Source organism: Thamnophis elegans, chromosome 3 (assembly GCF_009769535.1).
Source record: "Thamnophis elegans isolate rThaEle1 chromosome 3, rThaEle1.pri, whole genome shotgun sequence".
In the NCBI taxonomy this organism is placed as follows: Eukaryota; Metazoa; Chordata; class Lepidosauria; order Squamata; family Colubridae; genus Thamnophis; species Thamnophis elegans.
Window position 1 is genome coordinate 16,361,592 of NC_045543.1, and position 19,445 is coordinate 16,381,036.

At 38.0% G+C, this 19,445-nt stretch overlaps 1 protein-coding gene across 1 annotated transcript in view; it reads left to right on the forward strand.

Annotated features, from left to right (window-relative positions):
* Positions 1–1,202: 1,202 nt before the first annotated feature.
* LOC116506400 (phosphatidylinositol 3,4,5-trisphosphate 3-phosphatase TPTE2-like) overlaps positions 1,203–19,445 on the forward strand; it is a 33,728-nt gene continuing 15,485 nt past the window's right edge. The window contains exons 1-7 of the mRNA XM_032214132.1: positions 1,203–1,280; positions 5,040–5,120; positions 7,471–7,518; positions 8,147–8,308; positions 10,472–10,591; positions 11,211–11,310; positions 17,595–17,658. Of these exons, the coding sequence (XP_032070023.1) occupies positions 1,243–1,280; positions 5,040–5,120; positions 7,471–7,518; positions 8,147–8,308; positions 10,472–10,591; positions 11,211–11,310; positions 17,595–17,658 (613 nt within the window). The 5' untranslated portion in view covers positions 1,203–1,242. The remainder of the gene's footprint in view (positions 1,281–5,039; positions 5,121–7,470; positions 7,519–8,146; positions 8,309–10,471; positions 10,592–11,210; positions 11,311–17,594; positions 17,659–19,445) is intronic.

A 19,445-nucleotide genomic window follows, 5' to 3' on the forward strand; every position in this document is an offset into this window, starting at 1 on the left:
AGTTGTTTATAAAAATAGTACATAAATAATAAATATAAATTAAATAAAGAATAATAATACATAGCTCATCAATTCTGACTGGTTCGTGAATGATTGGAGCTGGCACATTGGCTATAAATGTACAATCTACTTGCCACAGCTCCTTTGCTGTTCTAAATATTCGACCGAAAAGCTGGTACCTTGAGAATGGTAAGGTGCTCCCTTTCATTTTTGCAGGAAATATTTGGAAAACATGATCAGGTGAATTTCTCATTCTGGCCTGAAGTAATGGTGTAACCAACTTCACCTCTGAAAAATAGGCTGAAGCCAGCTTTCTCTAACATTGGTGTTTTTCAGAGGTGCACCTGTCATGATTCCCATTTAGCAGCGATCTTGGGACTTGATTTAAGAGATTCGTAATTTGATGTATAATAAACTAAAGTTGGGCAAGGCTGGCCAAAGTGAATAAGCCTCCCAGATAATGTTTTATTGTGCATCCATCCACCTCCATTTTTGGTACTGTATTTGGTACTTTTATTTATAATCCTCCTGAATTTTCTATTTTTTCTTTCTGAAAAACAAAGAGAAATGGAACATGTGTTTACAGATCGTCCTTCACTTACAACCAGTTGCTTAGCAACTATTCGAAGTTATGAAGAAGCTCCCTGTAGATTACTTATGACTTGGTTCTAAACTTCTAAAAGCCACCCCCCACAATCACATGACCACATTTATGGCATTTCCTTCTGGTTTTCCAGCAAAACTAGCCCATAGCAAACTGCCACAAAAGTCATAAAATCGGGTTGGTCAAGTGGGTGACTTCATTTATGACCATCACAGCTTACAACCATGATGGTCAGGCTCCTTGTCATTTATTTGTTTGTTTGTTTTCTTTATTTGGTATACTGAGAACTTTTAATCTGGAACCACTGTAGTGAAGCCTTCCAGATCTGCATGTGGCTTTGATGTGCCAACCAATTTATAGACAATGTGCAGTTGAGTTTGGGGGATTAATTTAAATAACCTGTATGTATACATCAATTGAAAGGAGCTGTGCTTTGCAGGGTAGTATGGAGAGCATTTTCCTATAAAATAACCAAGAGTCGGACACCACTGAATGGTAAAAAATAACAATACATTAATTATTTTATATTTATTAAGCAACTTGTATGTATAAAATGCCACTTTTGTTATTCTCAACAGTTTCTGTGTTTTTTCTTCTTCATAGGTTGCTGTGTTACACAACGTAAGAAGTAAAATACAATGTTAAGTGTAAAAGCTAAATTAGAAGGCTCTGTTCGGTGAGTTATTTTAATTGTAATATAAATGTAACAATAGTTCCATGGCAGCACCCAGTGCTCTGAATGTAAAGAACTTCAGATTTCGATTGCTAGGGCCTCAAGTTAATACTAGATATCTAATAACATATCTACCCAAATATATGAAAATACAGTTTGAGTTCAAGTTATACTTTTGTGAAAGTATGAATTAATTTAATTAATGTGTAGTTTGTGAGATTTATAAATTCTTGAAATGCTTTATCATTCCTACCATCTTCATAATTGTTCCATTATATTTTAAAACTTTACAGTTGCTCTAATAAATAAAAATTTACATCTATCGTAGTAAGCTCTACTTTCTTCCATCAGATATACCTTAAATACAGGTGATACCCCTCTTATTTCAGAAATATTAACAGAATTACTAGCTTGTCTTAGTTTTATTTTCAGGGGAGGGGCAAAGATGGACAAATTATAAATAGCATTTTAAGAATACAGTTGTTAAAATGAACTACATATTCTAAACATGCTTGTGCCTGTTCCTTCTTTTTCTGGAGACAAGAAGCATAACTTGCTTTGGTTTCTAGCAAATAAAAGTACAAACAATAGAAAGATAAGATAAATAATTTGGATTTTCAAGCAACAATACTAATAGTGAGAAAGTTAAACCCTCCTAATTTAAGTATCACTACAAAAATTATTCCGAATAAACTTTTAAAAAGAACACTGAAAAATCTTATTTTCTAATATAATTGATGTTTATGTTTTCTAGATTAATCTCATTTTTACTGTTTGTTAACTTCCAGACAACTTTGGTAGTTGGGCAGATTATAAGTACTTTCTTATCAATTAGATAAAATGAGATAAAAGGGATATGGGTTTTGGATGCTTGCTAGCATACTTTTCAGGATGCCATTGCTGAATATTTGTGTACATATAAAAAACGGTCTTGGTGACTGGGGAAGGTGTGAATGCCCTAGGAGGGCCTGAATTATTTAAAAATGCACTATTAGCTCAAAGCTCTTTTGTGTGGCAGCACCTACCTGCCCTTGGGGGAATACCAGCAGTGTGCAGTCTGGGGGAATGGGGCAAGGCAGATTCAAGTAATGCCAACATAAGAACGTAAGGAAGAGAGTGATCTTCCATTTTTCAAAACATCACAGATATACCTCAAAGGAGGTAAGTTTGCAGTCTGATACTGCTTTTGTCAGAAGACACGTAGTAGGCCTTAGACTATAGTATAGGCTAGATTGAAAAATAAAAGACAAAAATTCAAAATAAGTCAATGGCAAAGCATTCCAGTTTATTGATAAGAAAAGTACACAGAATGTCCATGAAAACAGTTTGGGTCAAGCTCAAACTGGAAGAAGATTTTACATTTTAATTAATTTCATTCAAAAACTGGGAATGGAAATATTTTTAAGATGCACTTAATGTTGGGTTTCACACATGATAATAAATTATGTTTTGTTTCATTATGCTTTGTGGAAAAATCTATAATGTCCTCTTCTGCATATAATACTTTTTGTAAACTACAGTACAATGGCTACATTTCTATATCATACTAAGTCATAATCAAATCAAATGACCATATATCGGATCTGATCATGTATGAACCTGAATAAAAAAAATCAGTTGTCTGAATTAATATTTTATTTATTATCCAATCGTGCATTTCCCCTCACATTATTATTATTTCAATAGTTTGAACTGGGCATTAATATTAATAGACAAACTTTCATATTTTACAGTAGATAAGACATTTCATTTGAAATGCTAACTTGAATCACATCTTGTGCTGTTCAGGGCATTTTGTATTTCGTCTGAATATGGGAAAGACTTGTACAGACAAGTGTGATGTAGTATAACCCATGACATTATTAGTCTGTACATTTTCCACTTGAAACCTTCTCAGTTTTATGTACAAGTGGACGACTTTCATGGGAATAAACAGAAAAATCAATACTACTACTGATTAGATATGTGAAGAGGATGTATTCATAAAACACTTTTTCAAGATATGTCTTTGGCTGTTCCTTTCCATCCTTGACTAATTTTGATTTCTGCTGTTTTTGAAGAAAGAGGAAAGTACATGTTTAGAAAGTGAACAATAGTGTGTAAAAATATGTTAGACAGAATGCTTTTTCATTCAGCAGCATCTTACAATTTAGCATTTCCCAGATGTAATAAGGGTAAAATCATTCTTGAGTCACTCAATTCCTGGTGATTACATGGACACATACACATGGAACATCAATATGAAAGTTGTTTGCCTCTGCCTTCTGGGATATACTCTACTTTCCAATTTAGTCTAGAATCCTAGAATGTGATATCTGGAGGGCAGTGATTAGAATGGGGAAGATGTTGTAGTATGTTGCCTTTGAAGAGAAAATATTAACTACAGCAGCTTGATTGATTACAGGTAATTCCCAGGTTACGAGCATTCCCTTAGCGAACATTCGAAGTTATGTGATTAGCGCCCCCTAGAATTTATAAACAAGTCCTGAAATTATGAATATTGCAGCACCACAGCAGTTGTTCGCTGTTACGAACTATTGCAGAGGCTCTGCAACATTCACGCCACCAATTTCCCCCCCCCCCCGAGTCTTCACCGATGCTTCACCTGTGGAAACTCACTCACCTTGCAAAGATCTCCTCTGTCACGGTTTCTTTGCCTGCATTCGCAGAGAACAGAGGCCTAATGTAGTGGGAGATCATGTGAGATCAGTAGTGTGAGATCTCACATTATTTTGTTCCTCTAGGCTTCAGCAGCCCTTTGCAAAAAGCCTTTGTTGGCACCAGCAGATCTTGGAAGGAGCAGGCACATCCCTCTGAAGCTCTGTTTCTACTGGCAAAGGCTTTTGCAAAGGGCTGCCGAAGCATACAGGGAAGCAATCCTTAAGCACTTTGCCGAAGAGAAAGTAGCCTCATAAGGCCTCATGTGCTGTTTTCTCACCGGAAATCAACTTGATGAAGCCTCCAGCGGACAGAAAGCAGCTCCATAAGGCCGCACAGTTTTCTCTCCTCCGGAGGCCTCAAGCTGATCTCCAATGAGAAAGCAGCTGCAAAAGGCCACATGCAACATTATGGGACTGCGTTCTCACCTTGGAAGCCTCGTCAAGCTGATCTCCACCAAGAAAGTAGCCGTGGAAGGCTCCATGTGGCCTTATGGGGCTGCTTTCTCGTCACCAGAGGCCTTGTCAAGCCCTTTGCTGATGAGAAAGGAGGGAGCAGGGACAGAATCAGGCTGGGGAGGAGACAGATCTTCATAAGGTAATTCACGCGGTGCGGCAGGAGGGGGAGGAAACAATTGTGGGGACCCCAGGGGAGGGAGAATGAGGTATCTGTGGGTCGGGGGGGAGGCCTTGGGCGGTCTGAAGTAGGTGGCCTATTCCCTCACTAACCCCCTCCCCCCATGGCCTTCCCCAAACCAAGGTATCTCATGTGCACTTAACGAGCTGTGCATTTTCCCACGTATTAAATTAGTGAATGTGTGAGTGAAAGCAGGGAGTGATCTTTATAACAAATTCTTGAGTTACAGATGGAATAGGCAGGATCCATTAGATTCGTAAATCAAGGGCTGTAATTCTGTGGCAGAAATCAAGTGACCAAGGGGATTACTGAAGAGGATGCAGGCACACATACTAAATAAATTAAACTTCCTGAACTGTTTGAGAAATTTAAACAACACTAGTCATTTGTCTTTGGTATAAATGGATATGATTATGTTACCATTGAAGAAGAAATGTTATAATAGCAGCTTGACTAATTCTATGGCAGACCTGAGCTAAAGAAGGAGTCTGAAGTTTCTCTTGATGATGGTGTTGAGGTAGAAGATTCTGATTCAGACTCATGGGTGAGGTAAGCTGATAAATGTAAATAAAACACAATATAATAATATTATAAATAACATTTCTCTGTTATTGAGTTGACTTAGTTTAAAAAAGCAAATTAGGATTTTTAAAATGTTTATGTTTAGCAAGTGTTTGGACTACTGCAATGCACTGTATATGAGGCTATCCTTGAAGAGAATTTGGAAACTTCAATTGGTGCAGAGTGTAGTGGTGTGGACAGTTCTTGGATAGGTCATGTTAACAACTATGTGAGCTGCATTGGCTGCCAGTTTGCTTCCAGATGCAATTCAAGATGTTAGTAATTCCATTTAAAGACAGGCATTGCAAGGGTCCAGGTTACTTGAGAAACTACATCATCTCATTGGGACTGGCCCACTTCACTCATGCTGGAAGAAAGAACATGTTGCAGGCCCCACAGTCAAGCAATTTTGGCTGGTTTGATCCAGGAGGTCTTCTTTACCATGGCTCCTTCCCTTTGGAACATCTTGACCTCTGACATGAGATCAACTTTCACCCTTCTGACCTTATATAAGGGTCTGAAGACCTGGCTCTGCCAGATGACTTGGGATCTCAATGGCAGAGCATCACACCGGAAATGGTTGATGAATTAAGATTGCTCCCTCCTGCATATCCTTCTCCCTCCCTCACCATCTTTTAACTACAATTTTACCATTGTAATTTCCATTTTTATTTTTTAGAAATATTTATTTTGTTAGATGGTCACGGATAAAGAACAGGCAGCAGGCTCTCGTAAAGATTCAGCACTTTATTTCCCTATTTGGTTGCAATGTGATCTGCCGGCAGGCTGCCGGAGCCCTCCATTTATTCAGCTCCGGCAAACCTGCTGGCCAATGACAGCAATTTAAACTTCCTGCAGCTTGGCGAACCAATCCGTGGGGACATGCAAATTATGGCTACGTCCATACGTCTGTAACATATTTTTTATGAATTTTAGTGCTATAAGCCACCTATGGTCACTTCAAAATGAGATGGCAAATAAATCTAATCAAGCAATCAACCCAAATAGTGGACCCCACAAAACTTCACAGAATTATGTATACATTTATTTATGAAATGTATAGGCCACCCCATATTATATATAGTAAATTCCTTGTCAATATGTACCGAAATGGTAATAAAGTCACCCAAGGTTGTAAAAGTATGTATAAAGGGAAAATGTGGTCAGTGACGGGGGAAAGATCCAGTACAGATCAGAAGAGATTAAACATTTGATCAGGCATGGAATGTTTGTTTTCCCTGATTGAAGAAGACTAGTGTTTGAAAATATATCATATTTGTTCCTGGTCCTTTTCTGTTTATCATTTCATTTAAATTTAAAGTGCATTTAGTTTTTAAAATGTGCCATTCTGTTAGTTCCTGTCAAATGGTAGTTCTGAAAAATAAAAAGCACTTCCCAAATTGGTAGTGTAGTTATGAGACTCTGTAGTAAATAACTATAAATAGTAAAATAACATTGAAAAATTAATTACACAATTAACATTAGAACCATAGGGAAAAAAACAAAAAAAAAATTCTTAAGGACATAATCTTAATATAACAAAATTCATACTCTGGTTCTAGGTTGCTTGTTAATGGAAGGGTATGCAAGGGACAATAATGTATTTTTGGATAAGAAACACAGGCTTTTCTGTTTTGCAGGCATAGTTGAACTATGCAGCTGAATCCAGGGTGTAAGCACTCATTTGGTTTTCTTATTTTATTTATTAGATTTTTTAAATCCCACCTTTATTACTTTATAAACAACTCAGGTGGCGAACATAAATACTCCTTCCCCCTATTTTCTCTGTAACAATAATCCTGCGAGGTGAGCTGGGCTGAGAGTGACTGGGGCAAAATCACCCAACTGGCTTTCATGGCTAAGGCAGGACTAGAATTTTCATTCTCCTGGTTTCTAACCTGGTGTTTTGACTACTAGACAAAACTTTCTTTCTTTCTTGATGGAATCCTGTTTGTTCTTTTTTTGATAGAATTCTATTAATGAATGAAAATTTATAAATGTCAATTTAGTTATCTTTTAAAGCTTGGATTCAAAAATCCTTAAGACAAAATAAACAATTGGCTACTTTGAGGAATTATAAGGAAAACAAAAAGGATTGCTAGGAAGATTTAACTAGTACCTAGCAGGCCTAGAAATATAAGTGTTACTGTGGGTATAATTCTAGACTGTCTTTTAAATACAATAGAAATTTTTATATTACTGATACCACTACAGTATTTAAACTTGATCAGGGAGTACTAATATGATTCTTTTTTGTAAGGTTTGATTTGTTCCTTGAAATCTTAGGCAAAATCGTTAACAATTTTTCTTTTACTCCCTTTCTCCACTAATTATTCAGCAAGATGAAAAAAAAGATATCTCCATGTGTGATGTCTTTAGGATTCAGGTAAATATTATGTTTACATGAAATGTAATTAAGTACAAGGAAAGAATTGTACAGTGAATTGTTCCATTTCAATTACCACTAATTTACTGTATCAGAATGTATTGCTCATAATGTATACATTTTTTTATAAATCATGTTGTTTTTTTCCAGTAAGTCAGTTTGTTGGAGTCATTCAATTATTAAACCATAATTTATAATTTACAATCCATGACACACATAATATGAAACTATATTATGGTGTAACACAATGTAAGAAGTCTACAATGCACATGCCTCCAGCATATATAACTTTGGAGACACTGTCTATATTTGCATTAACATAATTAACTGTTTTTTTAATGTCTTTTCAACTGTTTTAATATACACGCGGGCAGGTTGTACATCACACTTGTGGCTCTCCAACACCTTGTCATTCCACTACTGAATTGATAGGGTTTGATGAGACAATTTATCTACAGCTCTCATTATCAAAAACTGTAGTTAATGGTAACTAGAGATTACAGAAGATGTGGTCCAAAACCAATTGGACCTCAACATCTCAACAGAAAAACAAAAAGTGTAGAATTATGACTTGCATTCTTTTTGTTTTGAAATATGCCTATATTTCTCATGTCCCTTGCACTTGCAGATTTTTTGGTGTGGTGCTTATTTTTGTGGATGTTTCACTTGTGATTCTTTCTCTGTTGGTTGATGAAGAACGTGAAACTGTTGAATCCATGATTGCAAACCTCTCTTTCAGCATAGCACTATTTTTCCTCGTAGATGTACTCCTGCAAGTGTTTATTGAAGGGTAAGAGCATCTGTGCACATAGAAATTTGCTGATTCTTACAGGCACCTTGATGGAATCCAATGTGGAAATTTAGAACTAGCCCTAAGGATTGAAGGGAGAACTATATATTCTTATAGTAGAATTATACTGGGAATAAAATATTTTAAAGATTTTCTTTTAAAAGGTTTAAAGTTTTGGGACAATCTGTAAAAAATAGTTTGGAATACTCCTGTACATATTTCTAGAGATTATATTAATTATTCAAGACACTGAAATGCTTTCAGGTAAAATGCATTTTGTTTCTGGTAGAGAGAAAAGATGGAAAACTTGATCAGGAAAAGATAGGAGGCTTCTAAGTGGAATTTTATATAATCTTGACTGTCTGTAAAATGTCATGAATTAGGCAGCATTGTTGCATCTCAACAACCTAGGAATCAATCCTCAACAATCTGAGGAATAATCTAGAAGCAAACTTAGTTCCACCTCTCCTTCTAATTTCTCCCCCAACAATCTGTATTTTATGATCACTGAACATGATCAATGCTAAGCTGTTTCTTTTAAATGGATTGTGTATCTAACTCAGTGGTGGGTTTCAAATTTTTTTAGAACCTCTTCTGTAGGTTTGTGGGAGTGACTTGCCGGTCATATAAACGGGTGGGAGTGGCTTGCCAGCCATGTGACTGAGTAGGAGTGGCTTGGCAGTCATGTGACTGGGTGGGTGTGACCAAATTGTAAAATGTGATGAAACTCACTTAACAACGCTCATGCTTAGCAACCAAAACGTTGGCTCAGAAACTCTGGCACTTGAAGCATGCAAGTCTTAAAGCTGTCAAGTTACAAGACCCTCACACCCCTAACCCTTTAGAAAAAAACCCCAAGGGGTGTTCACACTTGACAGCTTTAAGACTTGTGGACTTCAACTACCAGAATTCCTCCTCCAGTCATGTTGGCTCAGGAACTCTGGCATTGAAGTGTGCAAGCAAGTCTTAAAGCTGTCAAATTACAAGACCCTTGCACACCTAACCCTTTAGAAACCCACCCACCCCCCCGGGTGTTCATACTTGACAGCTTTAAGACTTGTGGACTTCAACTTCCAGAATTCCTTCTCCAGTCATGTTGGCTCAGGAACTCTGGCATTGAAGTGTGCAAGTCTTAAAGCTGTCAAGTTACATGACCCTTGCACCCCTAACCCTTTAGAAAAAAAACCCAGGGATGTTCAAACTTGACAGCTTTAAGACTTTAAGGTTTAGATAGGACTCTTAGAGGCGGGCAGGGCGATTGGTGAGCCAGCCAATCAGTGAGCGGCGGGCAGGGCAAGCGTGGTGCGGATGGGTGGGGGGAGGGAGCTGGAACCAGTTCTAAATGGCACACTAGATTTGTGGAACCTCTTCTATAGAAGAGGTTAGAACTGGCAGGAACCCACCCCTGATCTAACTTTTTTAAATGACTTGTTTTGTATTAAAAAAAAACATTGCGCTTTCCCCTAAAGGTGTTGATAATAATAAAATAATGGATTACATACAGATTCTGAGGTGATAATATATACAATATAGGTTTTACAGCAGACTGTTGCAATGTGGAATGCTATGGCAGGATATTTTTGAAACATGAATAATCAAATTGCCCCAGATTTGATAAAAACTCAAAGCGTTAGAAATCTGGACAGTTGGCTTTGGTTTCTGAATTCTGAATCTCCCTTCAACAGCTTGGGGTGACTTTTAGTTTATGAAATAAAGAAAACTTACAAAAATAAATAAATAAATGTAAATTATAAGGACTTTTAGCTATTTCGTATCATCTTTTAACTATTTTCCATGAGCTCTTTATCAACACTATATTCTGTATCTTCCTATCCTTGTACTATATGTTTCTAATATATTTATTGCTAATATCTATGATTTTTTTTGTTGTAAAACCTGTATGGATCCTATTGTCACTCTCCATAGAACTATACTATTTTCTGCAGAGTTCATTTACAGATAGAGGGAAGAAAAATATAGGTTCTGTGCAGAACTCCAAGGTAGACATTTTGTGTCTCCTCTTCCTCCCTTACCTCTTTAGTACTGAAGTCTTATTGGCAGCAGCTTTTTGATGGCAACTGTATCATTCTGAGAGTGGGAGAGGGACGCCATTAAGCTATTGTTACTTAGTGTTTGAATATTCTTATTTGTTTTGCATTTCAGATCCAAAAACTACTTCAAATCTAAATTAAACATTCTAGATAGCCTCATTGTTGTGGGTACATTGTTGATCAATGCTGTAGATATTACCTCTGACTTGGGTGGAATAACTGTAATTCCAAGGTAAGAAATATGCATCTCTCCAGCTCAAATGTGTTTTTTAAAAAGGCAACTAGACTGTTTTTTCCTTGAGGAAGAAGACATTCTTATCATCCCTCTCTCTCAACAGAGGGGGAGGGATAAGACACCACCTATCCTCTATCATATAAGATAGCCCTTGCCACAATTACAAGAAGATTCCACCCCTTTTGCTCTGTGATACAGAGGACCCTGAGGGCACAGAAAGACTCCCAAGACTCTTTAAAAGGGAGAGATGGGATGAGATGAGATTTTAAATTATTGGGTCTTGCATGCATTGATTTTTATTTAGCTTATTTGGATTTTTTGTTTGAAGAGTGATAACGTTTTGATATATAACAATAGTCGTTTCATTTGCTTCCAAAACAAAGTAGATATTAAGTGGCATTCTTACTCTCTTTTCTACCACAATAACGCTGATATCTATAGAAATTATTTATATGTGGGATGATATGGTAGGAGATGAGGTTGTACAATAGTTTGGCGGGATTGAAATTTAAGGATTCCCAAACCTGAATACCAATGTAGATGGGCCTAATATGATATGAGCATAGCCAAAGTTGGCACTAATAATTGATATAATCCCATTCTTTCTATTTCCCAGAACATTTGTCATTCTTCGAATGTTGAGAATTATAATTCTGGTAAGAGTTTTTCGATTGGCTGCTGAGGCAGAGCGACTTGAAAAAATGACCCGGAGGTTGGTAAGTGAAATAGAATGTTTGCCAGCTCTGGTGCCTAGATTTGCTGAATTCACTTCCTAAGCAGACTGATATAGTGGTTTACGGGCTGGTTATAAACAGGTAAACTGAACTAGCCTTTTTATGTATATATTTTGAAATCTCTGATTGACTCTTCTTTCTTTTAATAAACATGAATACCTTAATTATTTTTTTTTTCAAAATACTTTTTTATTTTCCATTTTCATAACATATAATCACATGTATACTATTATATAGCCAATATCATATTGTATTAAGTAATAATTACATCAGTCCTCTTGCCGTCAATTGACTTCCGGTTGACATTGTGGTGCTATCGGATGCGAAGAGCGGGGCTCCATGAAATTGCTCCGAATCCCTTCGTTGGGGTGCTCCATAAGGGGCTAAAGTCACCCTGTAGGGTGATAAAAAGTCGAGGCCCTGCAGGTCACGGAGAGTGGTGGCTCTTCTACTTGACCAGGTCTAATTCGTTCTCAGCCGATAGCAAAGTGGAATGGCAGCCATTATGGCTACCATGAAGCTGGAACAGCCGAAGAAAGAAAGAATGTGCTATACTGGTGTGGATGAACAGTGACTGGAACCGGGTGAGGTGACCTACTCCAAGGAAAACCTACCCCAAAGAAAATTAACTCTGAAAAAGAGACTCTTTGAAAAGTTTGTTTAAACAGGGAACAATTACAGAGAGAAAAATTACCAACCTGAAAGAAAAGATTTTAAGAAAAAAGGCAAAGCTTTTAAAAACTTTGAAAGATTAGTGGACCAGGGGAATGTCGTTGATATAATTTACTTGGACTTCAGTAAGGCATTTGATAAAGTGGACCATAACCTACTACTAGATAAAGTAGAAAAGTGTAGGTTAGACAGCATCACCACCAGATGGCTGACCAACCACACTCAATATGTAGTCTTTAATGGAACTGCATCTACATGGAGGGAAGTATGCAGTGGAGTACCTCAAGGCTCTGTTTTAGGCCCAATACTCTTCAACATCTTCATCAATGATTTGGATGAGAGGATAAATGGGGAACTCATCAAATTTGCAGATGACACCAAGCTGGCAGGAATAGCCAACACTCCAGAAGATAGGCTTAAGATACAGAAGGATCTCGACAAACTTGAACATTGGGCACTATCTAACAAAATGAAATTCAATGGTGAAAAAAGTAAGGCTCTACATTTAGGCAACAAAAACGAAATACACAGGTACGGTATACTACCTTGCTCAATAGTAGTAACTGAAAGGAATCTTGGAGTGCTAGTGGACAACCATTTAAATATAAGCCAGCAGTGTGCCGCAGCTGCCAAAAAAGCTAACACAGTTCTAGGCTGAATAAACAGAGGGATAGAATCAAGATCACGTGAAGTGTTAATACCACTTTATAATGCCTTGGTAAGGCCACACTTGGAATACTGCATCGTCACAATGTAAAAAAGATGTGGAGGCTCTAGAAAGAGTGCAGAGAAGAGTAACAAAGATGATTAAGGGACTGGAGGCTAAAACATATGAAGAACAGTTGCAGGAACTGGGTATGTGTAGTTTAATGAAAAGAAAGACTAGGGGAGACATGATAGCAGTGTTCCAATATCTCAGGGGTTTCCACAAAGAAGAGGGAATCAAACTATTCTCCAAAGCACCTGAGAGTAGAACAAGAAGTAATGGGTGGAAACTAATCAAGGAGAGAAGTAACTTAGAACTGACGAGAAATTTCCTGACAGTTAGAACAATTAATTAATCACTGGAACAGCTTGCCTCCAGAAGTTGTGAAAGTCCCAACACTGGAAGTCTATAAGAAGATGTTGGATAGCCATCTGTCTGAAATGGTATAGGGTTTCCTGCCTAGGCAGTGGGTTGGACTAGAAGACCTCCAAGATCCCTTCCAATTCTGCTATTGTATTGTATTGTATTGTATTGTATTGGATCTCTAATTTTTACTGGCAATAAGGCATTTTAAAATGCTCGATAATCACAAACGGAACCTGTTAAGAATTTGTGCAATGTTGAGGTTAAGCTGAAGACGCCATCTACTGGTGAATGAAATATTTCATTCATTTCATTTTATTAAGTTTGTATGCCGCCCTATTCCCAAGAGACTTAGGACGGCTAACAATAAAAAGGGAGGGGATGCAAAAAATAAAATAAAAAACAACAATTTAAAATTCTACAACAGCCGTAACCTCGAATGGGGCTGGATAGTTCAACAGCCCCAGGCCTGCCAGAACAGCCAAGTCTTAACTGCTTTGCGGAAGGCTGGAAGGGTAGTAAGGGTCCGGATCTCCACAGGGAGATCGTTCCAGAGGGCCAGAGCAGCCAGAGAAGGCCCTCCCCCGAGGAGTCGCCAGCCGACATTGGCCGACAGATGGAATTCGGAGGAGGCCTAGTCTGTGGGATCTAATAGGTCTTTGGGAGGTGACTGGCAGGAGGCGGTTTCTCAAGTACCCAGGTCCAATACCACGTAGGGCTTTAAAAGTAATGATTAGCACCTTGAAGCGTGTCTGGAGACCATGGGCAGCCAGTGCAGCTCGCAGAGGATAGTTGTAACGTGGGTGTACCGAGGTGCACCCACAATCACTCGCGCGGCTGCGTTCTGGACAAGCTGAAGTCTTCGAACACTCTTCAAGGGCAGCCCCCATGTAGAGCGCGTTACAGTAGTCCAGTCTTGAGGTGATGAGGGCATGAGTGACTATCCGAAGGGTCTCCCGGTCCAGGTAGGGCCGCAATTGGTGCACTAGGCGAACCTGGGCAAAGGTCCCCCTGGTCACAGCCGACAGATGATGTTCTAAAGTCAGCTGCGAATCCAGGAGGACTCCCAAGTTGCGGGCCCTCTCTGAGGGGCGTATAATTTCACCCCCCAGGCTGAGAGATGGAATAGCTGGACCATCTTTGGGAGGGAGCATCAATAGCCACTCGATCTTGTCGGGATTGAGCGCCAGCTTGTTCGTTCCCATCCAGACCCTGACAGCCTCCAGGCACTGGCACATCACTTCTACCGCTTCACTGAGTTGGCATGGGGAGGACAGATACAACTGCGTATCGTCCGCATATTGATGATATTTAATCCCGTGCTGGCGTATGATCTCACCCAGCGGCTTCATGTAGATGTTGAATAGGAGGGGGGACAGGACCGAACCCTGCGGCACCCCATAATTGAGGGGCCTAGGGGTCGATCTCCCTCCGACCAACATCGACTGCGACCTGTCCGAGAGGTAGGGGGAGAACCACCGAAGAACGGTGCCTCCCACTCCCACCTCCCGCAACCGTCGCAGAAGGATACCATGCTCAATGGTATCGAAGGCCGCTGAGAGGTCAAGGAGCACAAGGATAGAGGAGTGACCCCTATCCCTGGCTCGCCAGAGATCATCGATTAGTGCGACCAAAGCAGTTTCCGTGCTGTAACCAGGCCTGAAACCGGACTGAAAGGGATCCAGATAATCGGTTTCATCCAAGGACCGTCGGAGTTGAAAGGCCACCACTTTCTCAACAACCTTCCCAACAAGGGAAGACCGTATACTCCTACAATCCTGGGAAAAATACTAATAAGACAGAGGAGAAAGTGGAAATAACACCTGGAGGATTGCTATGCTATCTATTGCTCTATACCTATCTGCTCCAAGACTATTGGAGTTCTAATGCTGAAAACATGGATGACATCAGGAGTTATGATTGAATTTATAGACTTAAGGAGACATTTGCAAATCTTCCTGGATTACCTAAAAGAACTAAATTGATTAACTGTGGGACATAAAGAACTATATTACTGTATTCCCCGAGGAGCACTGTCTGGACTGACTAAATGGTTTTCAGATCGTCTTTCTGAGATCAAATATAATTGAGACTAAGGGGAAGTGATAGACCATTGATGGACTATTGAGCTATACTGGGACTTATGAAAAGAAGACAAGATGTTTTAGCAGGGGGAAGTAAGTGGGTTACAAAAAGAAATGATGTTGATGTTTCAAAGCATTTATGATATCATGACAAGGAATCACAGGGAGATAATGGATTTAATGAATAACATAAATGGGAAGCTAGAAAATGTTCCATAAGGGATCATGAATAATGATCAAAAAGCCCAGGAAACAGGAGATAATAGAGGACCAGGAAAAAAGTTAGAATGGACAAATCAACAAATAAAACAAGAAGATAAAAGAAAAGACAATGAAAACGTATGAAGCAATTCAGGAAAAATACATGCTAAAAGACCAAAAAATGATACTGGATAAACAGAAAGATATCTTTGAAAAGAAAATAGAGATTTGGGCAGATCTTCTGGAGGCTTGGCAGCAAAAGATAGTAGAGATGGAAGAAATATTTAAGCTAACCAGGAAAGATGTACCATATTTTTTTGAGTCTTAAGATGCACCAGAGTAGAAGACACCAAGATTTTGAAGAGGCAAATTAAAAAATTTTTTGCACTCTGCAGAGCTCCCAAAAATGGCCTGTATTTCACAAAAACAGGTCCATTTTTTTGTCAAAAAAGGGCATGCATAGCCTTTAGGAAGCTTATAGAGTGCTCCTGGGGGTGGGGTGGGGAAAATTAGGCAAAAACTGGGCCTTTTTCGCTAATTTCTGCTCTCCCCAGCCCCCAGGAGCACTCTGGAAGCCTCCTAAAGGCTATGCCATTTTGGTGAAGAGGCGGGGTTTCCAGAGGCAAAAAAATGCTGTATTCAGTGTATAAGATGTACCTGGATTTTCAGGTGCATCTTATACTCCGAAAAATACGGTAGATAGAGATGAAGACCTGGGAGAAAATTGGGAGGCAAGTTAAAAAACAAATAAAAATTGAAATATTAAAACAGGCAAGAGATATTGGATAGAGGAAATGTTACGTAACACAAAATTGGATATACACACACAGACACACACTTTTTTCCTTAAATTCTATGGTTAACTTTGTACAGGAAGATGGGATAGAAGGGCTTGAAGACTTTTTCACAGGAGATGAAAGGCAAATGTTAGCTTAGAATAGAAAGTTGCATTTCCAATCTATCTAAGACAGAAAACATTAAGGTCTTTTGTTGGAAGATACACCTTTTCAGGCCTTGTGATTCCAAGTAATATTCAGGTTTTCATTCCGAGTTTTAGATGATATGTCATCTGCTTCACATTTATTACAAATTTTGCACTTTAAATTCTTGGTCTTGATTTTCTGAAGAACCCATCATAGTACAGATATTCCTCAACTTAGAACAGTTAATTTAGTGACCCTTCAGTTACAACGGCACTGAAAAAAGTGACTTAAAACAATTTTTCACAGTTAGGGCATTTCCAGCATTCCTATGATCATGTGACCAAAGCTCAGATGCTTGACCACTGGTTCGTATTTATGATGGTGCTGTGTCCCTTTTGACAAGCAAGCCAATGGGAAAGCCAGATTGACTTAACAAGCAGGTTACTAATTTATCAACTACAATGATTCACTTAACAACTGAGGCAAGAAACATCATAAAATAGGACAAAAATCACTTAGCAAATGTCTCATTTAACAACATATTGGGGTCAATTGTGGTCGTAAGTTGAGGACTACCTATAAGGCTGAAGCTCTTAAATCAGCCTGAGCTCAAAGTAGTGTGTGTGTTCATTTTAACAGCGAAGTAGCAGTATTATATATTTGCAAATGGGTGACAGTACTTTGTCTAAACACATCTTTCTGATTTTGGACCACTTCATCTATTTTTTTTTTTAAAAGATAACATAATGTAGGTATAACTTTTCTAAGGATATATTTTTAAAAGCCACCTACAGTAGATTAGGACAAAGACTTGGCTGCAGATGAAAATTGTCTTTCTCTGACTTCCAGTATTTATATTTCCATCCTAAAATGTGAGCAAAGAATAGCCAGATTTTTGAAAGAAAAAATCTGAAAATTTTATAAAACTTATTCATTGTAGAGATTTATTGGAGAGGAGTTATTTTTGTGAATACAGTTTATGTTTACAATGTTTAATACAGATTACTACTATTCATTGTACCAGCCTTTGCAGTGTTTTCAAAAAAAGTATTTTTGCACTTGCTGAATTAAACTAAGTTATGATTTTAAAGCCAAGGTGCTTCAGAGTTAGGCAGAAAAATATTGGAATTTTTTTCAAGAAATATTCAGTGGCAAACCATTTCTCCACCCATTGTGTTAGGAAGTTACCAGGAGATGAGTGAATTGAAAATGTCTTCATATTTAATGGGGTAATTTCTGGAGTCTAGGCTTCCATGACTGACTACTTATTTCCTAAGATCACTATTTAATAATTGTTTTTTTTCTTTTGACTGACAGGTCTCAGAAAATAAAAGGCGTTACACAAGAGGTGGCTTTGACTTGGATCTCACTTATGTCACTGGTTAGTATTTCTTGACTAGTGGAGATATTGGTTAAAAATGGAGATCTAGGCATCCAAGGATAATGGAAGAATGTGTGTAAGATGAACACAAGAAGAACTCTTTGTTCCATTTTCCATCTGTATAGACTGCTTTTAGGGATATACCTGTGATACCTGTGCTTCTTTTTACTATTGCTTCTTTGTGTTGAGAACCAGTGCTTGCTGAGGTAGACATTACCAATTATACTGAGCAGTTAAATGCTAACTATTTGCAACAGAATATTTCTAGAGTGAGAGTCATGTAATTTTTTTTTCTATGTGGCCAAGAGCCAATGCCACCTCTTTCAACCTTTTCATTTACATAGACGTGCCTCCCTTTGAATGAAAAGGAAATTAGATCTTTAATTCTGTTATGCTTGGTTATAATAGAGAACATTTATGCATAAAATTTTGATATCATGGGTCAGTGATGTTTCTCACGAAGGGCGGAATGCTGGTCCTAAGGAATGAGGAACAATGGCCGGGATGGGTGGGGGGGGGGGGACGGGAATTACCAGTGTGAATTAATTGCATTAGCAGCTTTTGCCAATGACTCTGGCATTACCTTTTCTTGCTAGTAATTCACGAATGACTAGATCTTGAGCAGGTCCTTTGGCTGTAGTTTGAAAGAAAGTATAGTTCATTTTTCCCTCAGCCTGATGCCCTTCAAATGTTTGGAATTACAGTGCCCAAAGTAACATAGGTAACATAGCCATTGGAATATTGACTTGCAATTCTGGGATCTGTGTTAGTGTATTTGGGAGGTATTAGATTGTGGAAAGTTGCAATATCTAATACAGGATATTAGATATTAGTAACACATTTGTCTTTTTTCATGGAGCTTTATAATCCATTTGTACTGCATAATATGAACAGTTACTGATTGATATTGGGACTTAGATATGTGCCAATAAAATGCTTTTAATTTAGGAATATTTCTTTAAAAATCAAATTTTCATAGCTGTAGGATCTTTTCCATTTGAGTGTCATAAGAGACTTGATAGTATGCCACTAATATATCGGTTTTATCCTTCACCAAGTCAACTGGTGATCATATTTTTATTTTTAATTGTTAGATGTCTTTCATATCTTTATTGTAACACAACACATTTTTCTGTTTTTTATAATATAAACCAGCAAATTTATACAGTAAGTATAAGTCCTTGACTTATAACTATTCAATTAGTGACAGTTACCACAGCACTGAAAAAAATGATTTCTGATGGTTTTTCACTTTCTCTTTAAAGTAGAAAACGATACTTTAATGAAGGAGCTGATAAGAAAAAAAACATACCCCTACCAACACTGGAAGGGGCAAGCTACTGTACTTTGCTATTGTGTAGCAAATATCACACTCACACTGATGATGTTACTTAGTTGTAATGAAACATCTGCAAGCAAACAAGCTCAGCAAACGAGGACTCCACAGTTACTTTTTTCCTGCATAAAATCTAATGTTTGCTTGGTGGTGCTAACCTTAAAATTGTCCTTCAGTTTTTTAAAAATCTTTTGTACTTCTGAACTGATTTAAGTCACTAATTAATCCAGTTTTCTCCCTTTAAAAAATGTTTTACCAGAGTTGCATTTGCAACTATGACCACAGGATTTGAAACTGTCACGTTTTTGCTTAAGAGAATGTACAAACTCCAAACCTCAGAGTTGTATGTGACAGAAAGGGCCTTGTCATAATCTCTAAAACCATGAAATGTTTTTTCTTGCTTTTAATCTACAATTATATGAAAAAGTACACTCCATGTAAAGTTTTTTTT